The following is a 22254-nucleotide window of genomic DNA, read 5'->3' on the forward strand; positions in this document are numbered from 1 at the left end:
TCATTTCAGTGCTGGCAACTTTCAAATATACTTATCCACTATGGACCTTTCTTCTGTATTCAATCACGCATTTCTCAGATGTGTAATCTTGGATGGTTCAGCATCTTCTTAAGATCAACATGGCCAAAACTGAACTCACTGTTCCTCCTGAACATTCTTCAACATCTCCATTCTCTATCACAAATGATAAAACTACAGTCTTCCCTGTTACCAATTATCTGGGTGAGGGTCAACTTCAATTCCTCTCTTTCTTTCTCTTCTACATCCAAATCTGGCCTGAATCTGGTTACTTTTTCTTCCACACTATATAAAATCTACTCCTTTCTTTCTATCCAAATGGCCAAATTGCTCTTCCATGCCCTAATCTCCTCTTCTTGAGAATTTTTATACTAAATTCATTCCCATCCATCTCATGCAAAATGTTGCCAAAGTGATCTATTATCCTTCCTTTTCTTTCTTATCCTATACAAGCTCAATAAAAATGATGCCCATCCAGATATATTTAAATAACAGAAGAACCCTGGAAATGGTTGGCAAAGAGGAGGATGAGACTGGGGCACTAGCTGAGATCTCTGGGTGGCTAACTTATGGCCAGTGAAGACCATGAAAGTGATTGCCATTGAGAAGAGTGATCTGAATTGTAGTTTGGGAATAAGAATCCATATTAGATTTAATCTTTGTGAAATCTAAGTATGGATGTGTGATGGCTACATTAAATTACCTTAGTATTGGACAAATACAGATGGGGAGAGGAAATGGGTCAGTTCTGAAATGATCAAGGAGAAGGGTGGTGGTGGAGAAATAATTGTGTGGAGGTGACTGAGTCACAGGAACTGTCATAAGAATCATTGGTCCATCAAGTCTGGCATCCTGACTAATATAGTGGCCAAAACCAAATATATAAAGTAACAATGCACCTAGCTAATGCTACAATAGTGTGCGGAAAAAAATCCTTCATGAGTCTCTGAATGAAAGGTAAATCTACAGTATAAAGTAGAACATATGCTGGAACTCTGACAGCTTGACTGGTTGAGGGGAGAACATAATCTACAACTTGACTGTTTAAAGAAGAAATTTAGTTGGCATGTTGGAAAGTTCAGGATGGGGTTAAGACAATTTCTTATGGACAGGGAGAAATGTGTGGATTCCTTAGTAATGGAGTACAGATTACAGTAGAAGTAGTGATGTATTGATATGAGGAGAGAGAGAGAGAGATAAAAATGGGCAACTCATTTAAGACCTCTAAATCGGAGCAAGTTATAAGTCCGTAGTTAGCAATCTGTCAATAAGAATCACCAAATATTGTAGAGAAAATTCAGAAAAGTACTTGTGAGCACTGGCACTATATACTTTATGTTTATTTTTGTTCCACCCAAAGATTCAAGTTAATAAAAGAAATTCCATCTCTGTGCATGGAGGTTCAGTACAACTACTCTGGAATTTCCATGTAGGGAAATGGCCTGAATTCAATTTTGGGATAGCTGCAGAAGATACTTAAGCAATGAAAGACATGGCAGTTTGTAGTTTTCACATGAGTTAGTAAGACAAAGTAAAGATTATGGGAGATCCTAGGGTTTACCTTGTCCTGCTAACTCGTATGAAAACGACAAACTAACTTGTTTCAAGAGGATTTTTGCTCATGTTAGTTAACTCAAAACAACTAATTAGAGTTACGAACACACCTCTTTTCACTAATGAAAACAAGATCTATGTGTATAGTTCTTTACCATATTTTTATTTGTTTGTGGAATTTTGATTTCATATTTAATAATTGCCTCTGCCTGCTACCCCATGAAAATGAATTAAAAATAACCCTTCTGCATATTGCAAAATGCATATTGCAAAAAGTGGAAAATATGTGAAATCCCTGGAAAGCTCTGCCAGCTGAATTCAGTGTTATTGAGCAGCACAAGCAGCGTTGTTGCCTTTTTTGAAAATGTAACGCAATTAGGACTGGAGTCTTTGCAGACAGACTAGACCTACAATAAGGTAAGGGTTTCTGTTGCTCTGTAATACACGGTGAGCAATTTCCTTGATCCTTTACTATCCTAGTAAATCCTTTATTGGAAGGAGTCACCTAGGCCTTAAAACAGCATACTGGTAATGCTCTTCAAATTTGTACATATGCTCTACTGATTATAAATTTCCGAAATGATCATATGGCCATATCATATCATTGTATGATTACTTACTGAAAAAAGATTACATCTTTTGAATACCTTTCTCACCTTGTATCCTGCAAAAGCTATCATCAGCACAGAGGATCAAAGCTGACAAACTGAAATTATCGTGCAATTTTGGGAGTAGATGGCACAACCCTAAGCAATAATCTGTTTAGCTCTCTCAAAGAAAGTGCTGCTGAATACAGTCTACCCAGTGTTTGGGACACTCCCAGTTTCTCCCAAACACTTTAGTCACTGTAATGTCTTTGCTAAAGAATGTAAAATGGAGTGCTTTTATTAAATTTTGATTTGCAATTCACACTTCAAAGACACAATGGTGGAGCGGCCAGAAGAGAGGATAGGTATGGAGGGGAAAGTAGAACAGGAATGGTACAATGCTTTGGCCTGTCTGTGTATGCTTTTTTTATAACCTCCCATCCCGATTTAAAATAAAAAGATAGTGTAAAAAACTAAAACCTTGAGTTTATTGTCAGTCAACCTCCTCCTTGGAATACACTTGTTTTTTTCCTCCTTTTCTCTCACTTCCCCCTCCCACCTTAATCACCTTTCACTGGAAATATATTCAAACCCCTCAATCATGGGCAGGTATAGTACAATTTGGTGCCACAGGACAGCAATTCAAACAGTTTGCATTTTGTCTCCCACAGGAGCCTGCTTGGACTATAGCAAAATAAAAATTGAAAAACTTTCCAAAGTTAAAGACCCCTTTGTTAATTAATGACTCAAATAATAAATGGCTTCCTGCCTCAAACATGTTCATAACATTTTACTCAGAATAGTAATCTTTTTGGATTTTTAGATGGAAAAGTCAATCACTTGGCATACCCTCCCCTCCAAACCAACAAAACAATGACATATGGTAGACTATTCTAAAGCTCCGATGTGATTTAGGAGCCTAGGTCTCCTTGAAATTCAATAGGATTTAATCTCCTAACTCACTTAATTACTTCTGAAATGTTTCCACATAGCCCCGTTTGAAAACTTCTGCTCAGAAGGTCTTCCCAGGGCCCCATTTATGGAGTTAGGGTCTGGTGCCGAAGGCTGGCATGCCATTTGACTTCAGCAGAAGCTTCTTTCAGTCTAGGGGAAGCATATTCCTAAAGCATTGCATCTTAGCCTGCTCAAACAACCTTGTAAGAAACAGATGGCCCAAAAAGCTCCCCAAAGCAGTTAGGAACCAAACCAGGACAGCTTGCCTGCCGCTTTCAAGCTGCCTCCTTCCCACCCTCTCTTCCTAGGGAGGTGCTTTATTTCCCTCTGCTCCTCACTACCGTTTGCAAGGGATATGGGGGGCTGGGCACTAATTCGGGCCCGTCTGGGACTTTCTCTGAGGAAGCTGCACAGGGTGCACCACAGGCCTGTTTGTGACCCGCAGCGACCTTGACTGCAAGCACAGGTGAGAGCCCTCGTTGAAACAACCCACAAGGGCCTTGTCAGCTAATCTCCCCAGTCATGGTGCTGCGAGACTGGAGCGCGTGGGTGAAGTAGGGGGTTCACAGCTGGCGGCGGGGGGGGGGAGGGGGGAGCAACTCTCCAGCACGTATTTCGGCTGCCCGCTGCAGGAGGGTCAGTTATGTAAGCAGCCTGCCTCGCTTCGCCGCTGGCTGAGCGAACCCGGGCACTTGGGAGGGGAGGGGAGGGGAGGGGGCGACGTAATGGCCACCCGCTGAGGAGCCGCAACCGTCCCCTCCAACGGCCGGAATCCCGACGGCCCCCTGTGAGAACTTGAGGCGGGGGGGGAGAGGCCGGGGAAGAGCCGGCCGCCGGGCGGACTCCGCCAATCACATTTGGAGTCTCTTGACTAGCCCGGCCGCCGGCCAATCAGGGCGGCCGAGGGAAGGCACAGCCCAGGTGGCTGTGTGGCGGGGCGGGGGGAAGGGGAGTCGGGCGCTGGCGGCGGGCGGCGGGCGGCGGCGGCGGAGCGGGGGCATGTGGTCCCGGGGTCAGGTGCTCGCGGCGCTGGGCACTGCCGCGCTGCTGCTCCTCCTCCTCTCGCTGATGGTGAGGCAGCTGCTCAAGCAGAGGCGGCCGCCCGGTTTCCCGCCGGGGCCCCGGGGGCTGCCCCTCATCGGCAACATCTACTCGCTGGCCGCGGACCAACCGCATGTCTATATGAAGAGGCAGAGCCAAGTCCATGGCCAGGTATTTCAGCGCCTCCTGGCCGACTACCAGCCTGGGGAGCGCTGGGGGGAGGGGCAGCAGGGATGATCCCCCCCACACCCCAGCCAAGAGCTAGGCGCAGTGAGCGGTGCACAAGACCCCACCAGTCACCGGGCAGGACGTGCTATCCTGGGCCACGTCCATTGCGCCACCAGTCACCGGGCAGGACGTGCTATCCTGGGCCACGTCCATTGCGCTACTAGTCACCGTGCAGGACGCCCCGTCCCAGGGGCACATCCCTGGTGCCACCAGTCACCGTGCAGGACGCCCCGTCCCAGAGGCAGGTCCATGGCACTGCTAGTCACCGTGCAGGATGTGCCATCCCTGGGAAATCCCATTGCGCCACTATTCACAGTGCAGGATGCTCTGGCCCAGGGGCACATCTGTGACACCACTTTTCACCATGAAGGACACTCCTCCGGCGGGTGTCAAGACATGCACTCTTTGTGACACACCGTGGCACTCTGAAAGGTGTCAAGAGCACCACTGTTAAGAGTGCAGGACCGGGAGTGGCCCTAGCTTTTTTGCCAGGCAGGGTGGAAAATGGTAGTGGCCAAATCACAAAAGAAACAAACCCACCGCCAGCCAATCAGCAGAGGACGGGGGAAAGGCAAGCCAATTAATAGAAACAAAATAATATGAGCAGTACAGTGCCACCTTGAACTTGGCACCCAGAGTGACCCATTCCTAGAACCTGTGCAGGACATCCCTCCTGGAGATGTTGAGAGCACCACTATTCATGGCTTAGGATGCCACATTGAGGGGACAGGGTGGTAACAGTGGTGGTATTCGCAAAAAGAAAAAGGAGTACTGGTGGCACCTTAGAGACTAACAAATTTACTTGAACATAAGCTTTTGTGAGCTACAGCTCACTTCATCGGATGCATTCGGTGGAAAATATAGTGGGCAGATTTATATATACACACAGAGAACATGAAACAATGGGTTTTATCACACACACTGTAAGGAGAGTGATCACTTAAGATGAGCTATTACCAGCAGGAAGAGGGAAAGAGGAGGAAAACTTTTTATGGTGATAATCAAGGTGGGCCATTTCCAGCAGTTAACAAGAACATCTGAGGAACAGTGGGGAGTGGGGTGGGGTGGGGTGGGGTGGGGTGGGGGGAGAAATAGCATGGGGAAATAGTTTTACTTTGTGTAATGACCCATCCACTCCCAGTCTGTATTCAAGCCTAAGTTAATTGTATCCAGTTTGCAAATTAATTCCAATCCCCGCCTCCCAAGGTATGTCAAGAAAGCCACTATTCCGGGGTCAGGACTCTCCTCTAGTGATGACAGCACCAGTATTCACAGTGCAGGACACACATAGGGGCTGTCAAAAATGCCACTGTTCACAATTCACAATAAATTAAACAATAAATCACCAGGACCAGATGGTGCTCACCCAAGAGTTCAAATATGAAATTGTAGAACTACTAACTGTGGTATGTAGCCTATCATTTAAATCAGCTTCTGTACCCGATAACTGGAGGATAGCTAATGTGATACCAATTGTTAAAAAAGGCTCCAGAAACAATCCTGGCAATTACAGGCCAATAAGCCTAATGTCAGTACCAGCCAAATTGGTTGAAACTGTAGTAAAGAACAGTATTATCAGACACACAGAAAAACACAATTTGTTGGGGAGGAGTCAACACAGCTTTTGTAAATGGAAATCATGCCTCACTGATCTATTAGGATTCTCTGAGGGGGTCAACAAGCATGTGGACAAGTATGATTCAGGGGATATAGTGTACTTGGACTTTCAGAAAGCCTTTTTGACTAGGTCCTTCAGCAAAGGCTCTTAAACAAAGTTAGCAGTCACGAGATAAGAGGGAATGTTCTCTGATAGATCTGTAACTGATTAAAAGACAGAAAATAAAGAGTAGGAATAATTGGTCAGTTTTCAGAATGCAGAGAGGTAAATAGCAGGGTCCCCCAGAGATCTGTCCTGGGTCCAGTACTATTCAACATATTCAGAAATGACCTGGAAAAACGGGTAATCAGTGAAGTGGCAAAGTTTGCAGAAGAGACAAAATTACTCAAGATAGTTAAGTCCAAAGCAGACTGCGAAGAGTTATAAAGGGATCTCACAAAACTAGGTGACTGGGAGAAAAAAATGGCAGATGAAATTCAATGTTGATAAATGCAAAGTCATGCACATTGGAAAACATAATCCCAACTGTACATACAAAATGATTAGAGCTAATTTATCTATACCACTCAAGAAAGATCTGGGAGTCATTGTGAATAGTTCTCTGAAAACATCTGCTTAATGTGCAACAGCAGTCAAAAAAGCTAACAGTGTTAGGAACCATTAGGAAAGGGATAGATAATGAGACAGAAAATATCAGAATGCCACTATGTAAATCCATGGTATGCCCATACCTTGAATATTGTGTACAGTTCTGGTCACCCCATCTCATAAAAGAAATACACTGGACCCTCACTAGAACTCGGGGTTCGGGATCCATGCGCGGTACAGCGTTAACGCGGGGACCACGTTACCATGGATCCCAATTTAAATTTGGGATCCATTGCCGCAACTGCACTATATGTGAATCTGCACTGTAGTGATGCACGCTCTAGCAAGGGTCCGCTGTATTAGAATTGGAAAAGATACAGAGAAGGGCTAAAACATTACTACGTGTATGGAACAGCTTTCGTATGAAGAGAGATTAAAAAGACTGGGACTTTTCAGCTTGGAAAAAGAGATGACTAAGAGGGGATATGATAGAGATCTATAAAATCATGACTGATGTGGAGAAAGTAAGTGTTATTTACTCTTTCACATAACACAAACTAGGGGTCACCCAATGAAATTAACAGCAGGTTTAAAACAAACAAAAAGTACTTCTTCACATAATGCACAGTCAACCTGTGGAACTTGTTGCCAGGGGATGTTAGGAAGGCCAAAACTATTTAGGGGTTCAAAAAAGAACTAGATAAGTTCATGGAGGATAGGTCCATCAATGGCTATTTGCCAAGATGGTCAGGGGTGTCCCTAGCATCTGATTGCCAGAAGCTGGGAGTGGATGAAGGGATGGATCACTTGATGATTGCCTGTTCTGTTCATTCCCTCTGAAGCATCTGGCATTGGCTACTGTCAGAAGACAGGGTCTTTGGCTAGATGGACCATTGGTCTGATACAGTACGGTCATTCTTATGTTAATGCACAGATGTCCCTATTCATGGCACAGGATTCCTATCCAAGTTGTGTCAAGAGCACTGCTATTTATCGTATAGAATGTCTTTCCCCAGGTTGTCAAGACCACCACTATTCATGGTGCAGAATGCCCCTGGGGAGAGTCACAAGCCTCTATAGCAGAGTCACAAGTCTATCCCTGGGGTAGGGAGTGTTGAGGATACCACTATTCACAGCGCAGTTATCAACTTTGGGGTATGTTGGTACCACAGTTACTTATGGCACAGCAAAGTTTTTCTATCTCTGGCATTAATACTGTAATCAAACACAGGGCACCACACCTTGCTGGGGGCCATCCAGTTCAACAACAAACATGACGCAGCCTGGCTCATGGCTGGGCACTGAAACCACTGCTAAACATGATGCGTACACCACAGTATAGGGTATTGAGACCACGCACCATATTACATGTAACTAAGATGTTTTGATTCATGGAATAGAATACCTAAGTGGAGTATTTGGAGTATTTGGATTATTCATAAGATGGTGCAGCATAACTTTACACGGGACACAGCATGCACTGATGCAAGTGTGAAGACAATGGAAGATTTGTTAAGGCTTTTTGCTTGACAACAGCAAGTGCATGCTGAGGCTTAATGGCTGTTCCTGGAGGGGCAACAAGAAGCCCAATGGACAGTCTTGAGCAACATCAACTATAGCAACAACAGCAACAGAGAGTTTCAGGAATCAGTTCTCCATCGGATAGCCAGCCTAGCCCTCTCTGGAGCAGTATCACTAAGGCCTGGCCTGACCTTGCCAAGTTGGGGCCAGATGATGTCCCAAAGGCATACCTGGTCATATTTGAGTGGGTAGCCCAATGGGCTAAGAGTATCTGGGTTGCTTGGCTTTTGCCTTTGTTGTCTGGGGAAGACCAGTCCACCTGCCAGGACCTTGACAATGAGGCAAGACTATGAAAACATAATGACTGTCATCAGATGGGTGTATCCCCAGAGACATATCAACACTGATTCTGGACAGAACCTTTTTCTCCTGCATCGTGATCCCACATTATGGCCCAGTGCCAGAGGGATTGGGCTATCCAGTGGCTCCGTCCAGAGACCTGCATTGCACTAGACGTTATAGACTCAGCAGTTGTTGAGCAATAACTGACAGTTCTACCAATTGCAATTCAGACTTGAGTTCACTGGCAAAACCCCAGGTCAATAGCAGTTGCTATCCAGATCACTGCAGATTATCTGGCTAAAGGTTGGCCCAGTAAAACTAATCACTCCAGGTCAGATGGCCCACAGACACAGCCCTAAGATGAGAAAGGCACTGTGGAGCCCGCAGCAGACTTCAGGAGCAAGCGGAGGCCAGCTAATGGATTCCACAAGGCAACCCAAATTGTTGCAACAGGGGATGTTGACCACATCTCCAGGAGAGGATTACTTAGAGTTGCAATCAAAATCTGGTAATGCAGACTTTCCAGGCAATCACATTGATTGTGTTTGTTGCGGAAAGCCAGGATCTATCACTCATTCGTGTCCCCTGATGGAATGTGGCCTCAACCTCAGCCTGGACCAGTCCACACAAGAGATCCACTTCCTGGACACTACGGTGCTAATAAGCGATGGTCACATAAACACCACCCTATATCGGAAACCTACTGACCGCTATTCCTACCTACATGCCTCTAGCTTTCATCCAGATCATACCACTCGATCCATTGTCTACAGCCAAGCGCTACGATATAACCGCATTTGCTCCAACCCCTCAGACAGAGACAAACACCTACAAGATCTCTATCATGCATTCCTACAACTACAATACCCACCTGCTGAAGTGAAGAAACAGATTGACAGAGCCAGAAGTCACCTACTACAGGACAGGCCCAACAAAGAAAATAACAGAACGCCACTAGCCATCACCTTCAGCCCCCAACTAAAACCTCTCCAACACATCATCAAGGATCTACAACGTATCCTGAAGGACTACCCATCACTCTCACAGATCTTGGGAGACAGGCCAGTCCTTGCTTACAGACAGCCCCCAATCTGAAGCAAATACTCACCAGCAACCACACACCACACAACAGAACCACTAACCCAGGAACCTATCCTTGCAACAAAGCCCGTTGCCAACTCTGTCCATATATCTATTCAGGGGATACCACCATAGGGCCTAATCACATCAGCCACACTATCAGAGGCTCGTTCACCTGCGCATCTACCAATGTGATATATGCCATCATGTGCCAGCAATGCCCCTCTGCCATGTACATTGGCCAAACTGGACAGTCTCTACGTAAAAGAATGAATGGACACAAATCAGATGTCAAGAATTATAACATTCAAAAACCAGTTGGAGAACACTTCAATCTCTCTGGTCACTCGATTACAGACCTAAGAATGGCTATCCTTCAACAAAAAAGCTTCAAAAACAGACTCCAACGAGAGACTGCTGAATTGGAATTAATTTGCAAACTGGATACAATTAACTTAGGCTTGAATAGAGACTGGGAATGGATGAGTCATTACACAAAGTAAAACTATTTCCCCATGGTATTTCTCCCTCCCACCCCACCCCCCACTGTTCCTCTGATATTCTTGTTAACTGCTGGAATTAGCCTACCTTGCTTGTCACCATGAAAGGTTTTCCTTCTTTCCTCCCCCTGCTGCTGGTGATGGCTTATCTTAAGTGATCGCTCTCCTTACAGTGTGTATGATAAACCCATTGTTTCATGTTCTCTGTGTGTGTATATAAATCTCTCCTCTGTTTTTTCCACCAAATGCATCCGATGAAGTGAGCTGTAGCTCACGAAAGCTTATGCTCTAATAAATTTGTTAGTTTCTAAGGTGCCACAAGTACTCCTTTTCTTTTTGTGAATACAGACTAACACGGCTGCTACTCTGAAACCTGTCATAGAACTTTGTGGCAGCTCTGATCAAGCAGTTGACAAGCATACATAGTCCCAGTACAACTTGGCAGGCAAACAGCATTGGGTTTAATGGACCCAAGGTTTTCCAAGTCTTTAGTCTGGGAAACCCTTGTGTGATCCAGAGTTCTCTGATATGAGGATTCGGCGTAGGTTATCTGCGTACATGAGCATATTTGGCTCCTGTGGGAACAAGCTTCTGTCAACCTGCTCTTTGCTTGTGGCACTTCGTACACTACATCAAGGGGGTTTTTGTCCTTTGAATTATTGTATGACTGACAGTCCCGGGGAATTCTAGTTATCCTTAGAGAAGCTTGGGAAGAATAGTTATCCCACTCCCAAAATGTACTACATTATGTCATGTGGATGTGGGAATGGCTAGGTCTCAAGAGATAATTTTCTCAAGAATATCTACTGTTAGCCCAACAAACCCAGGTCTGGCACTACAGTAAAGATGCTCAAGAGGGTTTATTAGCCCAGGGATCTAGTACTAGTCCCCAATATGGAAATTAAACTTTTGGCCAAATGGCATGGTCCATACCAGGTCATCTGGCGAGTTGGCAAGGGGGATTATGAGATCAGATTTATCATGTTAATCTGTTAAAACCATGGTGAGCCCAAGAAAACCTATTTGTAGATCCCAGAGATCTCCCTGTTCTCCTGTACCACGGGTACAGGCTCCAGTGGGCCCTTTTGATGTATCAGTAGCAGCAGATCTTGCCTCACATTTATTCTGGATAGCCAAGAATCTCTTGGAGCACTATTCACTGTTTTCCTCCCTGCCAGGCACTTCCTGGCACACCAAATTCTGACAATCCAAGGGACAAAGCCTGAACATAAAACCCATCAAATCTCTAAGAAGCTTCATGGAGTGGTGTAGTGGGAGGTACAGTTTATGCTGGAACTCGGAGTCACTGAGAAGTCCCTGGTGCAGTCCTGTCGTGCTAGTACCTAAGCCAGACAACACTATTTGGTCCTGCACAGATTTCTGTATTCTGTCCTAGTTTGATACTTATCCAGTGCCCCAGGTAGATGAGCTCCTTGATCATTTAGGGAAGGCAAGGTATATTATAACCCTATACTTGACAAAAGGGTATTGGCAAGTACCCCTTACACTAGATTTGAGGGAAAAAGCAGTGTTTGCCATGCCCTTGAGGCTTTTTCATTTCACCACCATGTCCTTTGGTTTGCATGGGGCCCCAGCCACACATGGACCATGTGGTTTGCCACCAGTTTGCAGCAGTATACCTTGGCAATGTGGTTATTTTCAGCACAGACTGATGGTCACACTTGTTCCATGTAGCATCTGTACTAGTCGCTGGGGGAGGCTGGACTCACAGCAAACCCCCCAAAATGCAAATTTGGCATGCAAGAAACTAAATATCTTGGATAGCTTATGGGAAATGGCTGAACCCATTCCCTTGAGAACAAAATGGAAGCCTTGAAGAAAACCCTGGTCCCCAAGACCAAGAAGCAAGTGTGGGGATTGCTAGGACTGACAAGTTATTCACATTGCTTCATTCCACAATTTGCCACCCTGGCAACTTCTTTGACTAAACTTACAAAGGCATCCACACCAGTGGTACAGAGGACAAGGGAGTGTAAGGAAGCCTTTGAAAAGATAAAGGACATTTTATGGAGGCAACATATTCTCCAGTACCCAGACTTCTGGCTACCATTTATTCTTCAAACAGATGCATCAGAAGTTGGCCTAGTAGTAGTATTAGCATACAACTCCCCAAAAGTGTGTCGCGGGGTACACTCACCACTAGTGTCACCTCCCCTGGTCGCTCTGGGAATTAGCTCTCAACTGGCGTTGCACTCTCCTCTGCCTGTATCTCTCCCATCATCCTCTCATCCTTCTTGCTCCAGAAACTGCAGCCTCCATTTTGTGACTCAGCCCTCTAGCCAGGTCACTCCATGGTTCCCCCTTCTGGGAGGTGTAACAAAGTCTTTCCAAAACAAATCATCCCAGGCAGTCCATTGTCCTCTGCATGTTCAGTGCCACGTCACCAATGGCTGGTAGGGGAACCCGGGCTCAGGAATACATATGGTGACTATGTCCCCTTAAAGTGGATGCAAGCGATGAAAGACACCAGTCCACACATCGCAAGATGGTACCTGGCACTACAGCCCTGTGCATTCCAAATATGCCACCGTCAGGAATACAACATGGAAATACAGTTTTCTTTTCACAAGAAGGAACAGGAGATGAGACCTATGGATCCATGTGGGATGAGGTGTACCAAGCATTCGTCGTCCCATGTTGAAGCCCCCCCAGCCTTGGCACACCCCACTATGAGAAGATGTCCCGCTGGAAGGGAAGAGCAGTGAGTTCATACCTCCAGGAGATGACTAAAGAAATCTCTCATGATAGCTGCAGCAGAACCAGTGAGAGTTGCTCTTCCACCATCTAGAAGGGGCTGAGTGGGCTAGATGAAAAGGGTGGGCTTCTTCTACTAGGGGCCATTTCTTGGTGAAGCCAGGATAGAGAAGGAAGACTCTCCCTGCTGTACCCAAGTAACCTAACCTTGACAGCACTGGCCTTGGATCTCTATGAAGGGCTAGTGTTTATATTACGGACTTAAATGCCTAGGTGTCTATTTTGAGTTGAGATTTTCTGTTATCCCTGGAAGTGGTCTGGACTGAGAGCTAGGCTGGCTGGAGGAACCAGGACTCAGGGGGGCACTGGAGAGGATGAGTCCCTGCAATGCAGTGTCCAGACACAGGTGAGGGGAGTGTTCTGGTGGTGAGGGCACACTATAACATCCCTAATTCCCTGACAGTATTATTATTTATGTTACCATAGTGCCTAGAATCCCTAATCATGGACCAGGACCCCATCGTGCTGTACAAACACAAAACAAAAATCTCCTGCCCCAAGGAGCTTACAATCTGTGCATAACACAAGAGACAACAGATGGAAATATAGAGAGAGGGGAGAAGAAGTAAACAATGTCAGCATAATAGGCATCGACAGCATTGTCATATATTTTGTAGGCATCACAGCAAAGGAGAGGCTGAGAAGGGATTTGAAGGTGGATAATGAGGTTGTTTTGTGGATGTGTATGGGGAGCCCTCACAAGCATCTGGGGCAGCATGAAAGAATGTGAAAAGGTGTTGGTTTTTTTTAATTTAGGAAGTGGGCAGTGGAGGCTGGCATTGTGGGTCGAACGGAGGCAAGCACTGACCGCTCAATAGTCAATGAGAGCTATGAGATAGGTATTTAGGAAATTCAGGGAATTGGTAGGTAAGATCCCACTGAATGCAACTCTAAGAGGAAAAACAGTTTGAGAAAGTTGGCAGTTCTTGAAAGAGACTGTCCTGGCTTAACCTGGAGATCTTTAATGATCTGACTCTCAAAAAAAAGATAGGTTTCAGAGTAGCAGCCGTGTTAGTCTGTATTCGCAAAAAGAAAAGGAGTACTTGTGGCACCTTAGAGACTAACAAATTTATTAGAGCATAAGCTTTCGTGAGCTACAGCTCACTTCATCGGATGCATTACGATGAAGTGAGCTGTAGCTCACGAAAGCTTATGCTCTAATAAATTTGTTAGTCTCTAAGGTGCCACAAGTACTCCTTTTCTTTTTTCAAAAAAAAGAGTCCTACAAAAAGTGGAAACTAGGTCCAATTACAAAGGATGAATATAAACAAACAACACAAGCATGTAGGGACAAAATTAGAAAGACCAGGGCACAAAATGAGATTAAACTAGCCAGAGACATAAAGGGTAACAAGAAAACATTGTAAAAATACATTAGAAACAAGAGGAAGACCAAGGACAGGGTAGGCCCATTATTCAGTGAGGGGGAAAGACAATAACAGAAAATGTGGAAATGGTCAAAGTGCTAAATGACTGTTTCAGTTTTCACCTAAAAGATTAGTAGCGATTGGATATCTAGTGAACACCAGTGAAAATGAGGAGGTAGGATCTGAGGCTAAAATAGGGAAAGAGTGAGTTAAAAATTACTTAGACAAGTTCTAGTTGGCAGGTCCTAGATGAAATACTCAAGGAGCTGACTGAGGAGATATCTGAGCCGCTAGTGATTATCTTCGAAAACTCATGGAGGATTGAAGAGATTTCAGAAGGCTGGAAGAGGGCAAATATAGTGCCAATCTATAAAAAGGAGAATAAGGACAACCCGGGGAATAACATACCAGTCAGTTTAACTTCAGTACCTGGAACGATAATGGAGCACATAAGCAATCAATTTGCAAACACCTAGAAGATAATAGAATGATAAGGAACAGTTAATATCGATTTGTCAAGAACAAATCACTCCAAACCAACCAAATAGCTTTCTTTGACAGCGTAACAAGCCTTGTGGATGAGGGGAAGCGGTAGATGTGGTGTATCTTGACTTTAGTAAGGCTTTTGGTACTGTCTTGCATGACCTTCTCATAAACAAGCTAGGGAAATGCAGCCTAGATGGAGCTACTATAAGGTGGGTGCATAACTGGTTGGAAAACCGATCCCAGAGAGTAGTTATCAGTGGTTCACAGTTAAGCTGGAAGGGCATACTGAGTGGGATCCCGCAGGGATCGGTCCTGAGTCTGGTTCTGTCCAATATCTTCATAAGTGATTTAGATAATGGCATAGAAATACACTTACAAAGTATGAGGACAGTACCAAGCTGGGAGTTGTTACAAGTGCTCTGGAGGATAGGATTAAAATTAAAAATAATCTGAACAAACTGGAGAAATGGTCTGATGTAAATAGGATGAATTTCAGTAAGGACAAATGCAAAGTACTCCACTTAAGAAAGAACAATCAATTGCACACATACAATATGGGAAGTTACTGTCTAGGAAGGAGTACTGCGGAAAGGGATCTGGGGGTCATAGTGGACCACAAGCTAAATGTGAGTCAACTGTGTAATACTGTTGCACAAACAGTGACCATCATTCTGGGATGTATTAGCAGCAGTGTTATTAAGAAAGACATGAGAAATAATTGTTCCACTCTATTTCGCACTGATAAGGCCTCATCTGGAGTATTGTATCCAGTTTTGTGCACATTTCAGAAAAAAGGAGGATAAATTGGAGTATGTCTAGAGGAGAGCAACAACAATGATTAAGGTCTAGAAAACATGACCTATGAGGAAAGATTTGAAAAAAAAGGGTTTGTTTAGTCTGGAGAAGACAGAGGGGGACGTAACATTTTTCAAGTATATAAAAGGTTGTTATAAGAAGGAGAGTGAAAAATTGTTCTTGTTAACCTCTGAGGATAGTACAAGAAGCAATGGGAATTTTAATTGCGGCAAGGGAGGTTTAGGTTGGATATTAGGAAAAACTTTATAACTGTCAGGGTAGTTAAGCACTGGAACAAATTGCTTAGGGAGGTTGTGGAATCTTCTTCATTGGATGTTAAGAACAGGTTAGACAAATACCTGTCAGGAGTGGTCTAGTTATTTCTCAGTCCTGCCCTGAGTGCAAGGAACTGGACTAGATGACCTGTTGAGGTCCCTTCCAGTCCTACACTTCTGTGATTCTATGGTGGAAATTGACCGTGAAGGGCCTTGAAAGTGAGTACAAGCAGTTTATGTTTGATACAAGCAGTTTATGTTTGAAGGGGGAGCCAGTGAAAGGATTCAAAGGGTGGGGTGACTTGGCTGAAGTGACAGGTTAGGAAAATGATCTTTACAGCAGCATTCTGAATGGATATGAGCAGAGCAAAATTGCATTTGTCCAGGCCAGAGAGAAGGATGTTGCCATAATTGACACTTGAGATGGTGAGCATACATCACTGCAGGTGTGGCGTGTGGATACTCTTTAAAGAGGGAGCCCCAAGGCACAGCGTGCAGAAAGTTAATACAGCTGGGATGACCTATCTGTTGGCCTGCTCACACCCTCAGCTTCCCACTCACTGATCCCCAGACTTAGTAGTGGGGAGAAGGGAGGAGATGGTGCCCCAGAGATGGCTAAGCCACCTTTTCATATGCACAAGTTATAGGGGCACAACAGAGTATATTCTTATCTAAGAGAAGAACATTATAACAAATAGCAGCACTTGAATATAGTGTCAGTTTTACTGAAGGCATTTTGTTCCAAAACAGTCTTCCATTTGATTGTTTTGGGGTGTTTTTTTTCCCCAACAATGCTTGCTGAACATTCAGATGTGTAGTATCTTAAAAATACATTACACTAAGGCAGACAGTCTGTTAGTTTATAAGTTAATGACATTAAAGCTTTATTTTAATTTTCTCAGTATGTTATTTTAAAAATGTTGAAATGCTAGTATCAAAAGTCTTTTTAACTTTGCATGCTCTGTTGGTGTGCTGGCCAATAGAGCCACTGGCTGTGGAAACTCTTGCTTAAATAGTAAGAAAGTTGGGTTTCAGAAGCCAGTAACTGTGGACCACAGAATTGGCCCAGACAAGTTCACCAGGAACTGGGAAGTGTTCAAAGATTTATTTAGTAGTACAAACTTAATTGGAGCTTGACTTTGACACTGAGCACATATAATTCTCAGATTCAGTCCTTGAGTAGTGATTGCTCTGGACCAGTTACTGAACTCAAAGATGAATAGAAACTTTGGTTTGTCATATGGTTTATTGGTTAGGAGAAATCAGAACATTTCAAGTATATAAAAAGAAGGTAAAAGTAATTATATTTTTCAATTTTGTGTACTCTAGCATTTTATGCCTGTGGGGATAAAGGACATATGTTCCAGTTTCATCAATCTTGTATCTTCTCACTTGGCAAATGTTGATTGTCTTGCATTTTTTTAAAAACTGAAATTAATATTTCTTTTTTGGTAACACAGGTGAGGTACTAATAGAGATTGAGATGTCAGCAGAAATAGTGCTGGAACAAATTGATAATTTAAAAAGCGGTAAGTCCCTAGGCCCAGAGGTTATACATCCAAGAGATCTGAAGGGACTTAAGAATGAAGTGGTCCAGCTGCTAGCAAAAATATGCAACCTGTCATTATAAATAGCTAATGTACAGAGGACTAGAGGGTAGCAAATATTCCACCTATATTTAGAACATAAGAATGGTCCTACTGGGTCAGACCAGAGGTCCATCTACCCATATACTGTCTTCCGACAGTGACCAGTGCTAGGTGCCCCAGAGGGAATGAACAGAACAGGTAATCATCAAGTGATCCATCCCCAGTCACTCATTCCCAGCTTCTGGCAAACAGAGGCTAGGGACACCATTTCTGCCCATCCTGGCTAATAGCCATTGATGGACCTATCCTCCATGAATTTATCTAGTTCTTTTTTGAACCCTGTTATGCTCTTGGCTGTCACATCCTCTGGCAAGGAGTTCCACAGGTTGACTGTGCGTTGTGTGAAGAAATACTTCCTTTTATTTGTTTTAAATCTGCTGCTTATTAATTTCATTTGGTGACCCCTAGGTCTTGTGTTATGAGAAGTAGTAAACAACACTTCCTTATCTACTTTCTCTACACGAGTCATGATTTTATAGACTTTAATCATATCTCCCCTTAGTCATCTATTTTCCAAGCTGAAAAGTCCCAGTCTTATTAATCTCTCCTCATACGGTAGCCATTCCATATCCCTAATCATTTTTGTTTCCCTTTTCTGAACCTTTCCCAATTCCAATATATCTTTTTTGAGATGGGGGCAACCACATCTGCACACAGTATTCAAGATGTGGGTGTACCATGGATTTATATAGGGGCAATATGATATTTTCTGTCCTATTATCTATCCCTTTCTTAATTATTCCCAGCGTTCTGTTCGCTTTTTTTGACTGCTGCTGCACATTGAGTGGATCTTTTAAGAGAACTGCCCACAATGACTCCAAGATCTTTCCTGAACGGTAACAGCTAATTTAGACCCCATCATTTTATATGTATAGTTGGGATTATGCTTTCCAATGTGCATTACTTTGGCAAATGAAATTCAATGTTGAGAAGTGCATTTTGTTGCCCAGTCACCCAGTTTTGAGAGATCCTTTTGTAGCTCTTCGCAGTCTGCCTGGGTCTTAACTATCTTTAGTAATTTTGTATCATCTGCAAATTTTGCCACCTCACTGTTTACCCCTTTTTCCAGATCATTTATGAATATGTTGAATAGGACTGGTCCCAGAACAGATCCCTGTGGGATACCACTATTTATCTCTCTCCATTCTGAAAACTGACCATTTATACCTACCCTTTGTTTCCTATCTTTTAACCAGTTATCAATCTATGAGAGCGCCTTCCCTCTTATCCTGTGGCAGCTTACTTTGTGTAGCCTTTGGTGAGGGACCTTGTAAAAAGCTTTCTGAAAATCTAAGTACACTCTTTCCACTGGATCCCCTTGGTCTACATGCTTGTTGACCCCCTTAAAGAATTTTAGCAGATTAGGGAGGCATGATTTCCCTTTACTAAAACCATGTTGACTCTTTCTCAACAAATTATGTTCATCTTTATGTCTTTATTGTTCTTTATTATAGTTTAATTTCAACCAGTTTGCCCGGTACTGAAGTCAGGCTTACAGGCCTGTAATTGCCGGGATCACATCTGGAGCCCTTTTTAAAAATTGGCATCACGTTAGCTATCCTTCAGTCATCTGGTAGAGAAGCTGATTTAAGTGATAGGTTACAGACTACAGTTAGTAGTTCTGCAATTTCACATTTGAGTTCCTTCAGAACTCTTGGGTGAATACCATCTGGTCCTGGTGACTTGTTGTTGTTTAATTTATCAATTTGTTCCAAAACCTCCTCTAATGATATCTCAATCTGGGACAGTTCCTCAGATCTGTCACGTAAAAAGAATGGCTCAGGTTTGGGAATCTCCCTCACATCCTCATCCGTGAAGACTGATGCAAAGAATTCATTTAGTTTCTCTGCAATGGCCTTATTGTTCTTGAGTGCTCCTTTAGCACCTTGATCGTCCAGTAGCCTTACTGGTTGTTTAGTAGGCTTCCTGCTTCTGATGTATATAAAAATTCTTTTGCTGTTACTTTTTGAGTCTTTGGCTAACTGTTCCTCAAATTCTTTTTTGGCTTTCCTAATTGTATTTTTACATTTCATTTGCCAGTTTTTATGCTCGTTTCTATTTTCCTCACTAGAATTTAACTTCCACTTTTTAAAGGATGCCTTTTTGCCTCTCACTGCTTCTTTTACTTTGTTGTTTAGCCACGGTGGCTCTTTTTCGGGTCTCTTACTATGTTTTTTAATTTGGGGTATATATTTAAGTTGAGCCTCTATTATGGTGTCTTTAAAAAGTTTCCATGCAACTTGCAGAGATTTCACTTTTGGCATTGTACCCTTTAATTTCTGTTTAACGAACCACCTAGTTTTTGTGTAGTTCCCCTTTCTGTAATTAAATGCTACAGTGTTGGGCTGCTGTGGTGTTTTTCCTGCCACAGGGATATTAAATTTAATTATATTATGGTCACTATTACCAAGCGGTCCAGCTATATTTACCTCTTGGACCAGATCCTGTGTTCCCCTTAGGACTAAATCAAGAATTGCCTCTCCTCTGGTGGGTTCCAGGACCAGCTGCTCCAAGAAGCAGTCATGTAAGGTGTCAAGAAACTTTATCTCTGCATCCCGTTCTGAGGTGACATGTACCCAGTCAATATGGGGATAATTGAAATCCCCCATTAGTATTATTGAGTTTTTTATTTTAATAGCCTCTCTAATCTCCCCGAGCATTTCACAGTCACTATCACGATCCTGGTCAGGTGGTTGGTAATATATCCCTACGGCTATATTTTTATTATTAGAGCATGGAATTTCCATCTATAGAGATTCTGTGGTACAGTTTGATTCATTTATGGTTTTTACTTCATTTGATTCTACACTTTCTTTCACATATAATGCCACTCCCCACCAGCACAATCTGTTCTGTCCTTCCGATATATTTGGTACCGTGGTATTACTGTATCTCATTGATTATCCTCATTCCATCAAGTTTCTGTGATGTTATATTATATCCTTATTTAATACAAGGCACTCTGATTCACCATTTTATTATTTAGACTTCTAGCATTGGTATATAAGCACTTTAAGAACTTGTCTCCTTTTAGCTGTCTGCCATTACACAATTTAATTGAATGAGACTCTTTTTTATTTGACTGTTTCTGATCAGACCCTGCCTGTATTTTATCATTTTCCATCCTCTGGTCCTCACTAGGGCATAGAGATTCTCTATTAATAGATCCTCCCCTAAGGGATGTTCGAATCATGTGCTCCTCCGCACCTGTTGGCTTAACCCCAGTCCTTAGTTTAAAAACTGCTCTATGACCTTCTTAATGTTAAGTGCCAGCAATCTGGTTCCATTTTGGTTTAGGTGGAGCCCATCCTTCCTGTATAGGTTCCCCCTTTCCCAAAAGTTTCCCCAGTTCCTAATAAATCTAAACCCCTCCTCCTTACACCATCGTCTCATCCCTGCATTGAGATCTTGCAGTTTTGCCCGTCTAACTGGCCGTGTGTGTGGAACTGGGAGTATCTCAGAGGATGCTACCATGGAGGTCCTGGGCTTCAATCTCTTACCTAGCAGGAGTAGAAATGGGTTCTAGTAGTGATCCAGGGAATTACAGACAAGTAAACCTATGTCTGTTCCTAGTAAATAGGTCAAGACAATAATTAAAACTTAATAATGTGTGGAAGATTGTGGTTTGATAAGGTCCAACAAGCATGGTGGTTTCCCAAGGAGAATTATGCCTTTTATAATTGAATATCACTATAGTAATGGATAAAGAAGAACTGGCTGACAATTTATTTAGGCTTTTAAAAGACCTATGACAAGTTTCTTTATTGAGAGACTACTAAAGAAACTAAGTAGTCATGGGGTGAGAGGCAAAGTATTGTCAATTAAAATCAGGCTAGGAGACAGAAAGCAAAGAGTAGGAATAAATGGTTAATTTTCCATAATGGCAAAATGTTATGGTTGCCTTATCTGCTCTCAAAAAAAGCAAACCAAATTTAAGGATGCATAAGAAATGGGATGGAAAATAATATAAAAATATTGTGTCACTATATAGATCAATAATTTGCCTTTTCCTGGAATACCGTATGCAGTACTGGTCAATTTATCTCAGAAAGGATTTTGCAAAATTCTGGGGGACTCAGAGAAAGGTAATGATGATGATTAGGGGCCTGGAAAAACTCTTTTGAAAAGAGATTGAAAAGTCTGGGATTGTATACTTTAGAAAAAAATAAGTAAATGGGAACAAGGTAAAAGTATGGACAATGATGAATGGTATAGAGAAAGTACATTAAGAGTTTCTGTTTCCCTGTCTCATAAAACAAAAACAAGGGGGAGAACCAAAGAAATTGAAAGGCTGCAAATTCAAAACTGATAAAAGGAAATACTGTTTCACACTATACATAATTAGATTTTGAAACAGGTTGTAATGGAGGCCAAGAGCTCAGCAAGTTTCAAAGTGAGATTGGACAGTCATATGTAGGGCCCTACCAAATTCATGGCCATGAAAAAAGAGTCACAGATTGTGAAATCTGGTCTCCCCCTGTGAAATCTCGTCTTTTATGTGATTTTACCCTATACTATACAAATTTCAAAGGGGAAGAACAGCATTTCTCAAATTGGGTGTGTTGACCCAAAAAAGGGAGTTGCAGGGGGGGTTGCAGTATTGCGACCCTTATTTCTGCGTTGCCTTCGGAGTGGGGTGGCCGGAGAGCAGTGGCTGTTGGCTGCCCAGCTCTGAAGGCAGCACCCCGCCAACAGCAGTGCAGAAGTAAGGGTGGCAATACCATACCATGCCGCCCTTACTTCTGCGCTGCTGCCTGCAGAGCTGGGCAGCCAGAGAGTGGCAGCTGCTTACTGAGGGCTCAGCTCTGTGGGCAGCAGTGCAAAAGGGTGGCAATACCATACCATGCTATCCTTACTTCTGTGCTGCTACTGGCGG

General features: G+C 43.3%; 1 protein-coding gene across 1 annotated transcript in view; it reads left to right on the forward strand.

Annotated features, from left to right (window-relative positions):
* The first annotated feature begins 4017 nt into the window (after positions 1-4017).
* Positions 4018-22254, forward strand: part of LOC119857155 (vitamin D 25-hydroxylase) — a 42034-nt gene continuing 23797 nt past the window's right edge. The window contains exon 1 of the mRNA XM_038405657.2: positions 4018-4325. Within this exon, the coding sequence (XP_038261585.1) occupies positions 4113-4325 (213 nt within the window). The 5' untranslated portion in view covers positions 4018-4112. The remainder of the gene's footprint in view (positions 4326-22254) is intronic.

This window comes from Dermochelys coriacea, chromosome 6 (assembly GCF_009764565.3).
Source record: "Dermochelys coriacea isolate rDerCor1 chromosome 6, rDerCor1.pri.v4, whole genome shotgun sequence".
NCBI lineage: Eukaryota > Metazoa > Chordata > Testudines > Dermochelyidae > Dermochelys > Dermochelys coriacea.